Source organism: Myxocyprinus asiaticus, chromosome 27 (genome assembly GCF_019703515.2).
Source record: "Myxocyprinus asiaticus isolate MX2 ecotype Aquarium Trade chromosome 27, UBuf_Myxa_2, whole genome shotgun sequence".
NCBI lineage: Eukaryota > Metazoa > Chordata > Actinopteri > Cypriniformes > Catostomidae > Myxocyprinus > Myxocyprinus asiaticus.
Window position 1 is genome coordinate 44,741,969 of NC_059370.1, and position 19,741 is coordinate 44,761,709.

The 19,741-nt window shown below is 39.5% G+C and overlaps 2 protein-coding genes across 7 annotated transcripts in view; one reads left to right on the forward strand and one right to left on the reverse strand.

Annotated features, from left to right (window-relative positions):
- The window catches only part of LOC127418117 (ubiquitin-conjugating enzyme E2 K-like), a 55,801-nt gene that overhangs the window by 8,800 nt on the left and 27,260 nt on the right, over positions 1-19,741 (forward strand). The window contains exons 7-8 of one of the 6 annotated variants that reach the window (XR_007893363.1): positions 2,603-2,861; positions 3,024-3,086. The exons of 3 other annotated variants lie outside the window; for them this stretch is intronic. Coding sequence is in view for 1 of the 3 variants with exons in the window: in XM_051658510.1 (XP_051514470.1) it covers positions 2,603-2,677 (75 nt within the window). In the remaining 2 variants the exon portion in view is untranslated. Of the gene's footprint in view, positions 1-2,602; positions 3,087-19,741 lie in introns of those variants that run through there. 2 more of the 6 variants (XR_007893364.1, XM_051658510.1) reach the window with 2 other exon arrangements.
- LOC127418105 (microfibril-associated glycoprotein 4-like) lies at positions 5,998-8,459 on the reverse strand. Its single transcript, XM_051658493.1, has 5 exons — positions 8,412-8,459; positions 8,092-8,301; positions 7,895-7,991; positions 7,185-7,352; positions 5,998-6,444 (listed from the first exon to the last, which is right to left on the reverse strand). The coding sequence occupies exons 1-5, from the start codon at positions 8,415-8,417 to the stop codon at positions 6,194-6,196; spliced, it is 732 nt and encodes a 243-aa protein (XP_051514453.1). The 5' UTR covers positions 8,418-8,459; the 3' UTR covers positions 5,998-6,193.

Sequence of the window (19,741 nt, forward strand, 5' to 3'; positions counted from 1 at the left end):
CTCCCAGTTCCTGCCGCTGAAAAACATCCCCACAGCATGATGCTGCCACCACCATGCTTCACTGTAGGGATGGTATTGGCCAGGTGATGAGCGGTGCCTGGTTTCCTCCAGACATGACGCTTGCCATTCAGGTCAAAGAGTTCAATCTTTGTTTCTCATGGTCTGAGAGTCCTTCAGGTGCCTTTTGGCAAACTCCAGGCGGGCTGTCATGTGCCTTTTACTGAGGAGTGGCTTCCGTCTGGCCACTCGACCAAACAGGTCTGATTAGTGGAGTGCTGCAGAGATGGTTGTTCTTCTGGAAGGTTCTCCTCTCTCCACAGAGAAATGCTGGAGCTCTGTCAGAGTGACCATCGGGTTCTTGGTCACCTCCCTGACTAAGGCCCATTCCTCGCTCAGTTTGGCCGGGCGCCAGCTCTAGGAAGAGTCCTGGTGGTTCCAAACTTCTTCCATTTACGGATGATGGAGGCCACTGTGCTCATTGGGACCTTCAATGCTGCAGAAATGTTTCTGTACCCTTCCCCAGATCTGTGCCTCGATACAATCCTGTCTCAGAGGTCTACAGACAATTCCTTGGACTTCATGGCTTGGTTTGTGCTCTGACATGCACTCTTAACTGTGGGACCTTATATAGACAGGAGTGTGTCTTTCCAAATCATGTCCAATCAACTGAATTTACCACAGGTGGACTCCAATCAAGTTGTAGAAACATCTCAAGGATGATCAGTGGAAACAGGATGCACCTGAGCTCAATTTTGAGTGTCATGGCAAAGGCTGTGAATACTTTATGTACATGTGATTTATTTCGTTTTTTATTTGTAATAAATTTGCAAAGATTTCAAACTAACTTCTTTCACGTTGTCATTATGGGGTATTGTTTGTAGAATTTTGAGGAAAATAATGAATTTAATCCATTTTGGAATAAGGCTGCAACATAACAAAATGTGGAAAAAGTGAAGCGCTGTGAATACTTTTCGGATGCACTGTATATTTAGGATCTTACGATCGAAAACAACCCTCAACAGACATGTTGGAGAAAGAATCACCATTGGCTATTAAATCTTTGTTTTTACTTGCCAGACTTTTGACGACATGTAAGTGTCATGCAACAGAAAACTGAAAAAAGATATTAGGCAAACTGAGAAGGGGGCATCCTCACACACACACACACACACACACACACATATATATATGTAGTATTCATATATATGAAATGCAATATTGTAAATGTTATTTTCATATTTCGGTTTTGATCAATTGTATCACATTTCAGTTTGTGCATTTCTCATTCTATCAATTTATATGATGTCATGAAATTGCATTTTTAATAATGATAAAAGCTGTTGTCACCATTTGAAATTTAATACACATTTTTAACAAAATATTCACAATTTGGTATCTTGTAATAAAAAGAAAATTACACATATAACAATTATTTAATAATGATATTATAAAACAATAATTTAAGTGCTACTATATCAAAACTACAATGCAAAAAAAAAAAAAATGTTTTTTTTAACAAACCCTTGCATAGATGCGGCATGAGTCTATTTGTTAAATTCTTTAATATTTACAGTGAAGGTCTGAAGTTAAAATATTTCATAATGTATGATTGGGGCTTTAAATATTTATATATTTATACATTTATTACACGTACTACATTTCGTTACATGTTTGTTTAAATGCACTTTTACATTGATATGTATAACAAGCACTAAACTGGTACTGTCTCTTTAAGAGAACGGCTGCTCATTAAGCAAATCTTACAGTTGAATGAGCACAGTGAACATTTACAGAGATTAAAGGATTAACGAGAGAGAAGTTGCACAGTGGTTTTTCCTACATCCTTGCAAGGTAAGATTAGAATTAATGAGACACAAGCAGTAAAAGACGAGGCTGAATCCAGCTTCTTAATCGCCAGCTTCTTATTCAGTAAAAGGATCGCGGTGCTTAAGTTTTTCAACACTTCACAACTCAATCACTGGCAGGTAAAATATGAATTTACTAGCCAGTGGCTAATAACAGACATATTTTAGTCACATAGCGTGAAATGTAGACTCATATGTGAGTGATTGAGCTTCTAGTCCACTCGGAGGCAGAGATATTCAATGAAACAGTGAGGAACATGCATGGGATCCAAAATAGACTGGATGTCTATGGTGTGAGTGCTCAGCTGTGTTAGAGCGCCACCTACATTTCAGATCTGCATATTGTAATGAAAGTGCTTTTCCTAGCACTTGCTGTCATATAGTGGAATGAAATAAGACTTTTTGCAGGTAGATAGAGCAAACAGAACCAGAATTACATGCTTACAAAATAGGACAACAAAAAAAAGAGAGATAATTAAAAACAAAAAAAAGACAGTAAACAATATACAACTATATTTATGAATTATTGGAATATTTTTGCTGTTAGTCAACTATGTGTGTGTAAGGTGAGCGTTTGAATTTTGGCAGCCAAAAAATGCACCAGAGTTGAAGAGGTTAAAATGGATAGTATGTGAATTGGGACACTGTCTATAATTTGTATAATGAAAGATGGCATTTATACAGCTGTGTATTTCCTCTCTTCTGCGTCACTGATATCGAACTTCTCTTCCCTGCAGAATGCAGTAATAGTGGCGTTGTCGTCAAAATCCTGGGACGTGGAAACAGCAACAGAACTGTTGCTTAGCAACTGAGTCCAACCTGAGGGGCCAAAGCACCTTATCTGACACCCAGCCCACCTGTGCTCTGCCACATCCCCTCTGTCTCCATCTTTTGCCATTCCTTAAAGGAATAGTTCACCTAAAAATTAATAATCTGCCATGATGTTGTTCCACACCTGTATGAAAGAAAGTCATATGGCTTTGGAACGACATGAGGGTAAGTAAATGCTATCAGAATGTTAATTTGTTGGTGAACTATTCCTTTAATGTCAGATTTCTACTCATTCCTCTCTCAGAAGCACACTCTTTTTCTCTCCATTTTTTTTTGGTTTACTTTTTTATGTGCCTTTTTTCTCTCCGTCTTCATGATCACCTTCAGAACAGTCCAGCCCCGGCTGTAGCCCCGCCCCCTCTCACACACCCACCCAATCAGCACTGCAAATCTGAAGCCGCCGCCCTTTTATCCGAAAACATTCGGGTTCCATTTTTAAAACTACACACAGACGTGAAATGCGACACACTCATAGATGTTATCTCAAACAATCAAGACGGGAAGAAAACATCCACTGAAATATACGAAAGAAAAGAGTTCATCTGTAAATAAAGCTATTAAAGTCTGTATAAATTAAAGCAATGTGGCAATGCCTTTATTTATTATTGCTTTGTGGACAATTGAAATAAACACCAGTTTCATGGCTGATCATGTGATGTTTTGATGATCTGTATCTGAAATTGTGTTGGTTACAAGATCTAAAAAGCAAAAAAACAGATTTATATACATTTTTAAGGCTCTCAATGGATTTATTTTTTTTTTTATTGTTGAATTAATTGCACGATTGACCAGTGAATTTTAACTTTTGCATTTACACATTTAGACATTTGCTGTATGAAATGTCATAAACGCTGCATTTTTAGGATGCTGTGTTATGTTAAAAGTAGAGGAAACTTTGAAAATCCCATCTCAAGATTCCTGTATTCTGTTGTACTTCTTCAGTGAGCGTTCTCATTCTGTGGCTGGGCTGCTTGTGAGGTTTGTTGAGGTGCGCTGCCACCTATTGGTGTGGCTCGTAAAAACACACGTACTTCAAGCTTGTATTGCTCGAATGGAAGGAAAGTCTGTTTTATTACGGAATTTACAAATGCATCTGGGGGCTTAATTAATTGCGTTATTTTTTTAACACGTTATTTTTTATAGCATTAACCGCACTGAATGAACGCATTAAATCGACAGCTCTAATGTATGTATACACACATATTAGTGCTGTCAGTCAATTAAAATGTTAATTCGTGATTAATCTCAGATTTTGAAAGTGCTGAAATTTGAGACTATATATACTTCTCTTCCTGTCAAATCAAATCAAATCACTTTTATTGTCATAATGCTTTATTAACATTTTCCAAACAAAGCCTTCCACGGTATTAAGATAGAAATGCACTAAAATAGCACCAATTTTAGTGACATTAAACATTTCCTAAAGTCTAATTGGGAGGTTGACTAATTGAAATAATTAGTCTACATAGATTGAGTATTCATTGCAATGGACATTAATTCTCATAAACTCTCATCCTCCACAATATTTCTCTGCCGGCAAACTGTGGCATGAACACCAGCGTCAACGGCACTTTGAACTCCACATGAAAAGCGCTTGCAGACAAAAACGTCTCTTTCTGCATTTTAGTGATAAAGTAGTGATAGTTAATCACAATAAAGAAAAATTAACGCATGAAACTTTTTAAATTAATTGCATGCATAAACGCGTTTATTTTGGAATCTTTAATATATACAGTGCATTCAGAAAGTATTCAGACCCCTTCATTTTTTTCAGTGTGTGTCATTGTCCTGTTGGAAGGTGAACCTTCAGCCCAGTCTGAGGTCCTGAGTGCTCTGGACCAGGTTTTCATTAAGGATATCTCTGTATTTTGCTGTGTTCAGCTTTCCTTCATCCCTGACCAGTCCCCCAGTCCCTGCTGCTGAAAACCCCCCTACAGCATGATGCTACCACCACCATGCTTCACCAATGGGATGGTATTGTGCAGGTGATGAGTGGTGCCCGATTTCCTCCAGACATGACGCTTGGAATTGAGGCCAAACAGTTCAATCTTCATTTTATCAGACCAGAGAATCTTGTTTCTCATAGTTTGAGAGTCATTTAGGTGCTTTTATGTGTCTTGCACTGAGGAGGGGCTTCCGTCTGGTGAATCTGCCATAAAGCCCAGATCGGTGGAGTGTTGTGGTGATGATTGTCCTTCTGCAAGTTTCTCCCTTCTCCACACATGATCTCTGGAGCTCAATCAGAGTGACCATCGGGTTCTTGGTCACGTCTCTTACTAAGGCACTTCTCCACTGATTGCTCAGTTTGGCCAGGTGGCCAGCTCTAGGAAGAGTCCTGGTTGTTCCAAACTTCTTCCAGTTAAGAATTATGGAGGCCACTGTGCTCTTGGGAATCTTCAATGCAGCCAAAAGTTTTTTGTAGCCTTCCCCAGATCTGTGTCTTGATGTAATCCTGTCTCTGAGCTCTGCAGACAGTTCCTTTGACCTCATGGCTTGGTTTTTGGTAGATTGATGTGAAAAAAATAATTTAAAGCATTTTAGTAAAAGGCTGCAACATAAAATGTGAAAAAATGAAGGGTCTGAAAACTTTCTGAATGCACTGTATATACAACCCAAATTCTAAAAAAGTTGGGACAGAATGGGAAATGATAATAAAAACAAAAAGGAGTGATGTGTAAATTCTGTTCACCCAGTGCTAGTTTGAAAGCCAAGTTTTACCATGTGAATTTAATTGTTTGTTTTAAATATGCAATAATTTCTAACCTGATGATTGCAACACGCTCCAAACAAGTTGGGACAGTCGAGTGTTTACCACTGTGTAACATCACCATTTGTTCTAATAAAACTTAGTAAGCGTTTGGGCACTGAAGACACAATTTTGTCTGCTCAATTATATGGGGCCTTTGTTGCCATATTGTGTGCTTCATAATGAGCCACACATGTTAAAAAAAAGATGTTAGTCAATCATAACATTGGACGTGTATGTATATTGAAGTCTTAAAGGGGAAGTAGCACAGAAACAGAGTGTTTCAGACAGAGAGCCTGAGACGGTGGAATAATGTAATGCAATACATCATTAAAACTGTTTTTGTGGAGAATCCTTTATTAAAATGATAAGTGAACCTCAAGCAGGGCTGTTCACCTGCTGGTGGGTGGGGTGGGGGTTATCCATGATGAGGTCGCCACACCAGCTGGAAACAAAATTCTTTGATTTGTTAGTTTACAGTTTGAAATTAGCATAAATTGCTTATTTTGGTTTCTGGAGAAGAGATAACCACATCTGTATTGTATATAAAAACAGAGATGAAAGATGTTTTGCTTGCAGGTCAGAACTTTATTGAAGATGATTTCAATGCACACAGCAATTCTTGAGTGAGAAAAGGAGAGAATGCGCTAAGATTTTCTGCACAATAGCCAGAGAAAAACGTCAAATTTGTGGTACAGCGAGCTGAAATTTCATCAGGTGTTTGCTCTGGATACAGTAACTCCACTGGGAGCTAAGTTTTTACACGCCTGATCTTCATGATGATGGATTTTAGAGACACCCAGCTGTTCTTCCAGTGATACCAGGCAATTCCAATATTACCTTCTTTTTTCCCCCACAAATACGGACCAGTGGGGTTTGTTTGATAACAACTGTTGTACCACCACCCTCCAGGGTATGAGACAGCACAATTTTTTTCCGAATTGTCCTGGTCTTTGTCATAGGTGGTGAACTTCATTCCATTGTGTAAATTCAAAGAATCACCTGTGGAATGAAGGACCTTTAATTATAGAGAGACTTTCATTTTCTAAATCTTACTGACATCTTAAATAAATATGAAGATAACAATATGAAGATCCATTGTGCTATTTGTTGACCACAGCAGAGTTTCTCAAACTCTACTATTAATGGTGCAAAATCTTGCAGAATTATCTAAACCAGCATCCCACCCCCAATTTTATATCTGAAAATATAAGATAACACTGATTTAATGTTACATTTTTGTAACAATCTGTTGATCTATGATCATTGTGACAACTAATAAACATTTATCAAAAATTATGTTTTCAGAAAAAAATAATTTATGAATAAATAAATAAAACATTGCACAACATGACTCAAGTGCTTGTTACGTTTCTTTGAAATCATAATTAAAAGGATAGTTCACCCAAAAATGAAAATTCTCAAAACTTTCAAGGTAGGCAGCATAAAAGTAATGCGTACGACTCTTCGATGTCTTCTGAAGCGATCGCATTGGATTTGAAATGAGTCCAAATTTAAGTCATTATGCACTATAAATCTTGATATGTGGCACAAGTGCAAAACAGTAAAGGGTTCATGACGGTGATGCTTTTACACTGCACATGGTTTCCAGATACTCAGTCCCGCATTCATAGTCGGGTGGCCAGTGATTTTTCAGGGGTGGCCACAGTGCCCTCTTAATAAAATCTTTTAAAAAACAACCACCCCTCTGGTGTAGTTTGTCTTTTAAGTTTTTTTCTTACCTGCTCCTCCATTTACAAAGCTGCCAATATTCAGTCGGTACCCGTTAGCCTCAGAGCTCACAGAAAACTTCTGGTACAGAGCGTAAGCCTTGTTCCCACTAAAGTCCTCCAAATCTACTCTCAGTTCATTCTGATGTCTGTTGGTCAGCAGGTGGACATACTCCAGCCCTGATGTAGTACCAAACAGGAAATAAACAGCTTTATGAAATGGTGCTCTGGAATACTCTGATCTAAATATTTGATTAGAGGTTCAACTGATAGTGGCTTTTGCGGATACCAATAACTAAGGTGGTGGAAAAGGCCAGATTAATCGGCAGATCGTTTTTAAAATAGATTTATTGAATGAAAAAAAAAAAATCTTAGTCTTAGCTTACTGTGACGGGCACAGACACAGAGGCTACAAGAGTCGAAAATAGGTAAAATCCCAAATGTGTATATGTTGTGTAACCAAAATCCCAATAATAACCAGAAAATGTGAAGATTTGATGCATAACGTGGGACTTTTAATTCTAAACAAGCCTGAAATACACTGGGGACACTTATTTTGAAATGTCTGTGCTTCAAACGCACAAGGGAAACAAAACATGTTCATGTACACTCTTACAGTCAAACTGTATATTATATATACTGCTGATTATTTCCTTCCACTTTGTTTTTTCTTTGTTTGAAATAAACTGTTTTTAGCCAAAAGACAATTTGTGATTTCTTACCCAGCCAGAATTCTCGTGATTTATCACCAAAGCCCATTTTGTATTGGTCCCATGGCCTGTCGAAATTCAAATCGCCATCCATTCGTCTGTGAATCACCTGAAACAATTCATAATATTCATTATTTGAGGGGAAGAAGCCAAGTACAAAATTAAAATGCGTACTTGTTTTTAAAGTCGATGGGATTTGTTTATCATACCGTCCATTTCCCGTCATCATTTTTCTTTCCAGTGGAGACCATCTCGCAGTAAACCTTCACAGCTTCTTCTGTTGGGAAGATGTCGTACACACCGCTGGCATTATATCCACTCGCATAGATGTCATAACAATCAGAAATACTGATGCATTTAAGGTTAGACTCAGCAGCGCCCACCAACAGAGGAGAGACTGCGGCCAAAAACAGCAACACCTGAGAGAAAGATGTATATAGTTCTGCTGTTGAAAAACAAGCGTTAACGTTTAATTTAATCAGTAGAAATTCAGAGAGACGGTCAAAATAAATGGAAGGTTTAAACTTGCATTCATGTTTGTGAAGTTGCATCTGAGGTTTGCCAGAGTGTTTACTTTTGAACCTGAAACACATTTGATTGAGACAAATACAATTATTGGTCCCTCTTTACATGAAGTGTCTTTAACTAATATGAACTAACATTAAAGTACACACAATAAAATGTATTTATTGTGTAACTACATGTTATTCTGCAAAATTCTCACAAGATTCACATTTGCTGCAACTGAGGTTGAGAAACGGTTTGGGATAGGAGTAGGGGTTAGGGTTAGGTTTTAAGGTCAGGGTTTAGGGTTAGGGATAAGATTAACAATGTAACTACAGATATAATTAAAGGCAGGTACTTTAAATGTAAGTACAATGCAACAACACCTATGTATACAATGCTTAAGTACAAAGTAATAGTGTCTCAACTGCAGATGACCAAAGCGTTTTCTAGAGATTTAAGAAACTTTTAATACATGTAAGAAACAGAAAATCAACATGCATCATATGTTGAGAAGACTCATTAAAACCACTGGCATTGCTCTGCTTTCAAAAGCCCCAAAAAATCTCTAAAAAAAAGTCTCTATGTTTGGCGAGGCTCTAATAGTTAAAGCTACACTATGTAACCTTTAGTGGTTGAAGCATAAAACTGCAAGTTACTTGCGGAGGAACATTGTTTTGGTTATTACGTCAGTCGGGCTTCAGCTCTGTTCTTCTGCGTGGATGAATCTGATGGTTTGAGGAGAACTGGTGTAACCATGGTTACAGGTGATCAACTTAGAGTGAATGCCACTAATGACAACAAAATTTGCCCACTCCCCTCAAAAAATAAATAAATAAATAAATAAAAATAATGAAAGGAAGAAAAAGACAGATATCTGAAAAAAAAAAGTAGCATATCTTCACTGTTATTTTGACTTATTGTAACGTTATTTATGTTGTTTCAACATAAATAACGTTACAGAAGTTAGGCAATGATGACTTTAGACATAAATATTGGTAGTCATATAAGATAAAGTCAAACTGTGGAAACTATCATAACTTAGCTAGCAGGCTAATAGACCAAGGTAGTAACTGGGTTAGGCAAAAACATAGTTTGGAAGAAAGACTCATTAATGACATTTTTACATAGTGTAGCTTTAAGAGCAAAATTGTTCCAAAGTTTGGGAGCAACAACAGAGAAGGCACGATCACCTTTAGATTTTAATCGAGACCGGGGAATAGACTGGAGCATTTGACTCAAAGATCTCAGAGGTCTGGAGGTGTGATGGGCACAGATAAGCTGAAGCCATGTAAAGACTACAACACCTTAGACTCAGTTCTGTATTGAACTGGTCCATGGTGAGACGCTAGCTCTGGTGTAATATAAGGTAATAAAAATGTGAAAACCTTTTAACCCTCTTATAAATGATGAAAAATTAATTAAAAGCACATAATGAAAATCTCTAAGCGTATTATTATACTGTAAACCAATACAAAATTTTAAAAACATTATTTCTTTAAAATCAGAGGACAAAAAAGCCCCTCTATTTGAAGAATCAGTGTTGAACATGAACATGCATTCTGTTGTTTCCTGAAGAATGAGACACTATTGTACATTGTGCTGATAACTGTATGAATTAAAACATACCCAGTATTAGATGAGAAATATAAAACAATAACTCACCGATTCTGTTGAGAATTGTTTCTACTGGCTCTGGTCAAAGACACTTCTTTAAATATCTGTCAGATTATCAGGCTCCTCCTCTACATATACAATAGACAAATCCCACAAACCCCAAAATTGGACACTCAACAACAAAATGCCCCCATATTTTAACTGTAATTCATGATAGTGATAAAGAACCCAATGAAGAGAAATATGTGTGTGTGATTCTGCCTGCACAAAAGAAGAATGGTAAAACTTTAGGGCACAACTTTAGCAAAGGTTGTCCCATTTCATATGGATTAATTCAGGATTAGGGGTAGATAACCTAACCCTAACCCTAACTGAAACTAAATTGAAACTAATAAAGTGTGAAAACTATCCTAAATTGGAATGACCCATTGAAATAACATAGAAATGAAAACTTAATTACAAATTCATAACCATATCCCTGATATATACAGTATACTGTATATGGTCAAAACAAACAAAAATAAAAACAATTAATAACCAGTATCAGCAGCAGCTATACACTGTAGAATATAAACAGATAAGACTGTAATTAACTGACTGGAGCTACAGAATATAATTACGGTTTCATTACGCTCTTGCAAAACATGCAGGGATACTATTTCAAGACATCTGTAATGAAGAAGTCAATTCATTGTTTGAGTCATCGAGCTCGAAGTTAATCAAGTTGAAAATCTAGTGATCACAATTTAAAATCTTTATGCCAGTCATGTGCCAGCTGTCATTTAAGGAGATGTTTGTCCATTTTGCTTTGTTTTGTAACCTGATTAACACAGTGATATCTTCAGAAGAAAAAAAGGACATTTATTTCAAGAGAATTTTTTGTAACATGTATTTCATCATCTTAATGTAACACTGCAGTATATGGGGTTTTATGACATTAAGTGTTAAACCACGACATTCAAAAATAATGGCGTTAACCAGTTTGTGACTTTACCTGGAGTGAAATAAAAAGAAATGGATATACTATGCTGTCATTGCACATTTTCTTGGTTTTACACCTCTGGAACTACCACAACTACTATACAATCAAATGTCTGAGTATCTGTCTACACCTGCTGTACATCAATCACCTCTCATACATTTCCACATTCTTATACCTCGCTTATTTTCCATTGTTATTTGTGTGTTTTCTTCAATTCAGATCTGTTCTGAATAGCACATCTATATATGTTTTTGAAGGGGTTGGATAGTAATTTAACTGTGGGGTTAATGGGCTTAGTGTAAACGTACTGCTATAGAGTTGTTCACGTCCAAAATCTGGAAGACAATTATTACTTTCGAGCCATGGGTTCCATCTAACATGATCACACGGAAAGTCAGCATATCATTTCCGAGATAATTTCTGTACCAAAGCAATCCAAAATCACTTGCTTAAATGACTGGCGTCCTGTTACTCTGACCCCCATCATCAGCAATTGCTTTGAGAGACTAATCAGAGATTACATCTGCTCTGTGCTGCCTCCCTCACTGGACCCATTGCAGTTTGCTTACCACAACAACCGCTCCACTGATGATGCCATTGCATCTACAATACACACTGCTCTCTCCCACCTGGAAAAAAGGAACACTTATGTGAGAATGTTGTTTGTAGACTATAGCTCAGCATCCAACACCATAGTCCCCTCCAAGCTTGATGTGAAACTCCAGGCTCTGGGCTTAAACAGCTCACTATGCAGCTGGATCCTGGACTTCCTGTCAAGCAGACGCTAGGTGGTTAGAATGGGCAGTAACATCTCCTCATCACTGACCCTCAACACTGGAGCCCCGCAGGGCTCTGTTCCCAGCCCACTCCTGTATTCCTTGTACACACATGACTGTGTGGCAACACACAGCTCCAATGCCATCATTAAGTTTGCTGATGATACGACAGTGGTAGGTCTGATCACTGACAATGATGAAACAGTCTACAGAGAGGAGGTGCACACTCTGACACGCTGATGTCAGGAGCACAACCTCTCCCTCAACGTCAGCAAGACAAAGGAGCTTGTGGTGGATGTCAGGAGAAGAGAAAGAGAACACAGCCCCATCACCATCAATGGAGCACCAGTGGAGAGAGTCAGCAGCTTCAAGTTCCTCTGTGTCCACATCACTGAGGAACTCACATGGTCTGTCCACACTGAGGACATTGTGAAGAAGGCTCATCAGCACCTCTTCTTCCTGAGACAGCTGAAGAAGTTTGGAATGAACCGCCACATCCTCACACGGTTCTACACCAGCACTGTAGAGAGCATCCTGACTGGCTGCATCTCCGCCTGGTACGGCAATAGCACCGCCCACAACTGCAAAGCACTGCAAAGAGTGGTGCGAACTGCCAGACACATCATCGGAGGTGAGCTTCCCTCCCTCCAGGACATATATACCAGGTGGTGTGTGAAAAAAGCTTGGAGGATTGGAGACTCCAGCCACCTGAGCCATGGGCTGTTCTCACTGCTACCATCAGGCAGGCGGTACCGCAGCATCAGGACCCGCACCAGCCGACTACATGACAGCTTCTTCCCCCAAGAAATCAGACTTTTGAACTCTTGATCTCTCATGATCAATATACATCAGCACTGCACTTTATCACTCTTATTATCTCACACTGGACTGTCATAAATTATATTCTCTCTTAACAACACACTGGCAACTGACTATCAACCAACAGCCAATACATGTTGTCAATACAGTACAATACAACCCACTGTACATTTTATATATACTATATATTGTGTGTATTGTATACTGTACATTGTATGTTATTATTTGTATATTAAGTTGTGTTTATTTATGTGTTATTAGATTTAAAATTGTGTTGTGTAAATCTGAAGTTTATTGTAAATTGGTATATGTCTCATCACTGTTATGACTGCTATGTTGCTCAGAACAGCACCCAAGAATTTCACACACAATTGCACTTGTGTATATGGTTGTGTGACAATAAAAGTGATTTGATTTGAGAGTTATGGTACCCTATGATCGGCCACATTATGCCGACTCACCGACAAGCATCATCTTCCACTATTCAAACTTTTCCTGCAAATTGTTTTACAGTTTCCCGTGAGATTGTATTGTTGTTAAATGCCATTGTGGTTAAAATGGACAGTCTTTATATTTATACACATACACATCATGGCATTTAAGTTCATAGGGGGCATTACTGAGGTCAGAAAACATCATATATGACATTTGAATTACGAGAACACTGAAGTGTCCCCATTATCCAGAGTATCCTTGCAATGCTAGTGAGTAACCCAGTATTTTGGGCTTGTGAACCATATATACCTGCAAACCATTGTTTCTCCAATTACTTGTTAGATCTTTTGTCAACGGCAGATCCTGATCTGTGGTTTAAGAAAGTAGTTACATGCACAAATGTGTTTTAAATTTTTTTGTGACAGTCCTTAGTTCTCCTAATTTTTTCATTTACTTGTTCATTGAATATAGCAGTGTAGAAGTTCCAATGATAAGGGAGGAAACGGGAAGCGGGGTGGCAGTCCAGGTAAGTCAAGATTTAATGATTTTTCAGTCTAGCAAACACAGTCATTGGCTTTTCAGCTTCACAAGAGAGCATTAGCTTTTCAGCTTCACAACAGTAGATGCACTTTAGCTTCACAACAAAATATACAGTTCAACTTCACAACTTCAGGTTTCTTTATGCCTGACTCTGTCTCTCCGGCATTCTTGGCAGCCTTTTCAAGCTTGTCTCCATCGTCACTGTGATGAGACACAGGTGTATAGTGTTAACAATCACCAGGTGATGGTCCTTACCACTTCCTCTCTCCTCAGTGACAGACACATGACACGTCCCGATCCACAGGCAGAATCACAGCCGTGCTGATGCAGGGTCATACAGCACTCTTGGATGTGTGATATTGCTTTAAAATGAACCACTTTTATGAAACATATTGTCATGATCCTGCTCTGTCTGCCTTCTGGTCCCTGTCTGTTTTCTGTCTGTGTGCATTTGTCATGTGTACAGTATGAGCAATTGGTTGAGTCTGTGTTTGTGTTAGCTATGCTCTCTCCTGACTCCATTTCCTGGTTTCCCTTTGCTACACCTCCTTGTCTGGTCCTCGTTGTGTTAATTGTCTTCACCTGTTCCTCATGTGCCTTGCTCCTATATAGTGTGCCTTCTTCCCTCTTGTCTTTGTCAGATCGTTTTGTTAGAATCGTGTCTGGTCTATCTTTGTTACTCGGTTGGTTTTTACTGTCTGCTTTGTTGGATTTTCTTTCTTTGCTGTTTTTCTCCCATGTGAGAGTTTTGTTTTCCTATTTGTATTTTTGTTAATAAAGTAGTTATTTTTTGCATTCCATGTCCTTACTCCTGCAAAACCGTGACACTTGTATGTTTGCTTTATATATATATAATTGAAAGATTCAAGTTTTGGATGTATTTACATGATGTCACAATGGGCCAGTTTGAGTTACCGACTTGCAATTACAATAAAATAAAATAAAAAAAGTAATTACAACATGATGCTGTTTTTATCATTGATTACTTTGAGATTTTCACATTTGTATCCTAAATTTCTGAATAATGTGACGTTTATAAAAGTTAAATAAACGTTAAAATACTCACTGTTTCAAAAGTATAGCCACAAGACATAAACAGTATGTGTGTTAACATGATTTTAGTGTGATAAAATCACTTACTAACCACATCTGTGTAAAGTTATAGCCAATTTTTCATGTTCATTGCCATGATGACGTAATGCTGTGAACCCTAAAACAAACATAAAAATGACAATTTAAACAACTTTACATCTTAATTAATACGTGTTATAACAGAAGAATTAAAGTGCTTTTATAAAATTATAACCTTCACATTGCTGCCTTTAAACCCTCCAAAAATTGGCCCCATGACTACCATTGTAAGTGTCTCACTGTAAATGTCATGCCTCCCTCAGGCTCTCCACCTCCCTCTGTGTTCAGCTCCTCTTCTCCCGACTTCTAATTCACCACACCTGCACTCAATCAGCTCACTCATCAAGGACTGCTAAAATAACTCACCTTCACTCCAGACACCGTCAAGCCTCACAAAGGACTCTTGATTGACTGTGCTGCTCTCACGCAGTGTTTACTTAGTGTTGTGCTAAACCTGTAGAGTCTCCTATTTGTTTGTTTATTGTAAATCCTGATCCTTCTTCTTCAGTTCTGTGGATGTTTTACCTGGAAACACACCTTGTGATTCCTTCATCAGCCTGTGAAAGCTCCTTACCGTAACTTGAGATCTTCCATGATTACCTGAATCGCTTTCTCATCATCTACATCAACGATATCCTCATTTACTCCAAATCCCCTAGTGAGCACGTACGGCATGTACAGTTAGTCCTCCAGCGTCTCTGAGAACACCATTGTTATCTGAAAGCTGAAAAGTGTGCTTTCCATCTTCCGTCAGTTCAGTTTTTAGGCTACTGCCTTGGACTGAAGGGGGTTCAAATAGACCAGGGGAAGTTGAAGCAGGACAGTCTTGGCCAACACCAACTACGGTAAATTAACTCCAGCGCTTTCTTGGATTTGGCAACTTTTACCATCGATTTATCAGGAACTTCAGCTCCATCGCTGCTCCATTAACCACCCATCTGCGCAAGAGGCCAAAAAAATTACCCTGGTTACATGATGCCACCCATGCCTTCCAAACCCTCAAACTGGCCTTCACCTCTGCTCCAATACTTCGCCATCCAGACCTGGAACTCCCCTTCGTTGTGGAAGTCGACGCCTCCACCACCGGCGTCGGAGTGGTGTTATCTCAACACCAGGGCCAACCTCCCAAGCTCCATCCTTATGCCTTCTTCTCCCTCAAGCTATCATCTGTGGAACAAAACTATGACATCGGCAACCAAGAGCTTCTTGCCATCATGTTGGCTCTGGAAGAGTGGTGCCATTGGCTGGAGGGTTCCAAGCGCCCTTTACAGGTGGTATCGGATCTCCGTAACCTTGAATATCTCCGGGAGGCAAAGAGGTTGAATCCTCATCAGGCAAGATAGGCACTATTCTTCACCTGCTTCTGCTTCTCGGTAACCTACCACCCAGGGTCCAGAAATGTCAAAGCCGATGCTCTATCACATTTACACTCTCCAAAACCTGATACCACCACTGCAGATCCCATCCTGCCTCCTACCATCTTTGCAAGTCCCATCCGGTGGGCCCTGGATATTGAAATCGTCCAAGCCTCCGTGATTGATCCTCCTGTACATATGTACCAGCCTCGCTCTGTCCTTCCCTTCTCAAGGCCTCTCACTCCTCTCTAGGATCTGGCCATCCTGGCATAGCACAGACCCTCTCACTCCTCCGCAACCGTTACTGGTGGCCTCAGATGTCCAGAGATGTTTGACAGTTTGTACAAGCCTGCCCCAAATGTGCTATCTCAAATTCCCCGACATCTTCCAGCTGGACAGCTTCTTCTCCTGCCCATTCCTCAAAGACCCTGGTCCCACCTAGGAGTACCACTGAAGGTTTTACCAACTGCCTTCGAAACGGCGGAGACCCTTTTCCATCAAGTGTTCAGGGACTTCGGACTCCCTGAGGACACAGTATCAGACCGAGGACCCCAGTTCATCTCGAAGGTATGGAGAGCTTTCTTTTCACTCCTGGGTGTGTCAGTTAGTCTCTCTTCTGGTTATCACCCACAGACGAATGGGCAGACAGAACGGAAGATCCAGGAGATTGGCCGCTTCCCCTGGACCTATTGTCATCACCACCAGAATCACTGGAGCCACTATCTTCCTTGGGCCGAGTATGCACAGAACTCTCTCCGCCAGCAGACCACGGGCCTCACTCCATTCCAGTGTGTACTCGGCTTCCAACCTCCGCTATTCCCCTGGTCAGGAGAACCTTCTGAAGTCCTGGTGGTAGATCATTGGTTCAAGACTGAGAGTGAGAGGGTCTGGAATGTGGCACATGTCCACCTGCAGCAGGCCATAAGAAGGCAGAAGAGCCAGGCTGACGTCCGCCGCTCAGATCCACCACCATACCAGCCCGGACAGAAGGTCTGGCTCTCTACTAGGGACATCAGGCTTCGTCTTTCATGTAGAAAGCTAAGTCCTTGTTTTATTGGTCCTTTTAGAACAAGTTAATCCTGTCACATATCATCTCCAGTTACCACTGCACTACAGAATTGCACCTACCTTTCACGTATCTTTACTAAAACCCTACCATCCTCCACTGTCTCCCTCTCACACAGAGCCCAATGGAAGTGATGAAGCCCCTCTGCCACTCCTAGAGGAAGATCCGGTGTATTCCATGTGGGGAATCCTGGACTCCCGTCGCCGGAGGGGTCGTCTTGAATACCTGGTTGACTGGGAGGTGTACGGCCCAGAAGAAAGGTCTTGGGTGGCTCAAGATGACATCCTGGAACCCTCCCTGCTTTTCACATTCCATGCGCATTACCCAGACTGCCCAGCTCCATGGCATCAGGGGCATCAGTCCTCGGGAGTGGCGGGGGCGGGGGCGGGGGGGGGGGGGTGGGTAGTAATGTCATGCCTCCCCCTGGCTCTCCACCTCCCTCAGTGTTCCGCTCCTCTTCTCCCAACTTCTAATTCACCACACTTGCATTCAATCAGCTCACTCATCAAGGACAGCTTAAATAACTCACCTTCACTCCAGTTCACCGTCAAGTCTCACAAAGGACTCTTTTTTTGACCGCGCTGCTCTCACGCAGTGTTTACCTAGTGTTGTGCTAAACCTGTAGATTCTCCTATTTGTTTGTTTATTGTAAATCCTGATACTCCTTCAGTTCTGTGGATGTTTTACCTGTAAACTCACCTTGTGATTCCTTCATCAGCCTGTGAAAGCTACTTACCGTAACTTACCTGTTTACTCTCCTTTGTTATCTCATCTGTGTTCGATCTCACCGTGCAAATCCTGTGAGTCCCATTAAATGCTTTCGCACCTGGTTTCAACTAACTACAACTTGTGTGGCTTGAGTCCCTAACAGTAACACAGATATTTGCTCTTTTTTAAAGAAAAGGAGGAACGAGTCGAAATTAATTTTTGTGGTGGTAATCAACATTATGCCACAAACACTGTTGATTGAGCTTAACTTATATTGAACCCAGAATATTGGTCTACTACCAGAGAGTTATATAGGCCTAGTTATCTCGTTTGAGAAAAATAAAATAGGTTTACTGTTATTACTTCAGCATAGTGCCATGTATCACCACAATACACCGTGGTTTAGTAAAGGTTAAATTGCTCCTATACAGTACAATCAGCTCAATTTTACACAAAAAAAATTATAGTTCAAAGAGTATAGAAATACCTTAAAGAAGAAAAGGAACAAAACTGAAAAAATGTAATAGTAACCTGAAATGTTCAACACTTGCCAAAGACCGTTCTGTTGAGAAGTTTAAATGTAACACAAGGTAACTGTGTGTCACTGCTGTTTGAAAATTTTGATCTGACACCACATTTACATATATAAAGCAGATAAATAAATATTATTATAAATAAATATTATTAAATAAATGTCCTTTTTTTTTTCTTCTGAGGATATCAATGTGTTGAACTTGAGCAGGTTACGAAACAAAGCTAAATGAGCAACTTCTCCTTAAATGGCAGCTGGCACATGACTGATATGATTTTTAACCTGATTAACTTCAAGCTCAATGTCTCAAAAAATGAATTGGCTTTTTCCATATCAGATGTTTTGAAACTTCAAAATTAATTTTTTAACTCTCGACCAATTTCTCAACATGCCTTATAAGACATGATGAAACTTTATGGTCATCATTCTGTTTAGCTTTTTGACATTTCAAAATACGTTGAGGCCAAAACCAGTTCATTCAAAAATGTTCAAATTAGTATAATTTTTCTTCAAATAAGCCTCAATAATGTTCAACAGGTATTTCATGATCTTTATATGATACAGTCATCTGATAGGATTTAGGCATCTTTAATTTACTACACAGTATGTACATCCTCACTGTGAACACAGTAGGGCTGTACTGAATAAAATAATATTCTAAGTTGTTTACAGTTGTAGGGTATTTGGACAGCATTTGTGGTCTGCTGTCAATTACCACAGATTTAAATATATATATATATCACTAATTGTACGTATGAACAATAGCAATATTGATGCTTGTCTAGAAGTTTTCTATAATATTTTTGTTTTGTACATGTAATTAACAAATAATCAACGAACATTCAACAATCAAATTATTTGAATTGATTCATGCATCCTTCACAAAGACGAATCTGCACGATTCCAGTCTTGCTGAAGCAGCCCCAGATCATCACCGATCCTCTGATTACCAAAGCCAGCTGGCGCCACCAGGTCAGCTTACGCAGGATGATCACGGTAAGGAAGAGGAAGATGACCTCTCGTTCTGGGAGACAAACAACGACCCAGCATTGTGTGGAGATATAAAAAAGGATTCTGTGAAAAGTATTCTTATGACAGAGGAGCTGCCGCTTTTCATAACCAAAGCTCAGAATGCAGCCTCGCTAAGGGATAGTGGTCTGGGTGGTAAGATTCGCTCCCTTACCAATGAATTATTACACAGTTGCTTACCAAAAGGGCAAATTGTTTCACAAGAGTGGGTTTTATGCTCTCCATCAAGAATAGAATAGAATAGAATAGAAGCCTTTATTTTGGTCACACATTATACATACATTTTTGCATATATACAGTGAAATTTATTTGTTTTCGCATATCCCAGCTAAGCTGGGGTCAGAGTGCAGGGTCAGCCATGATAC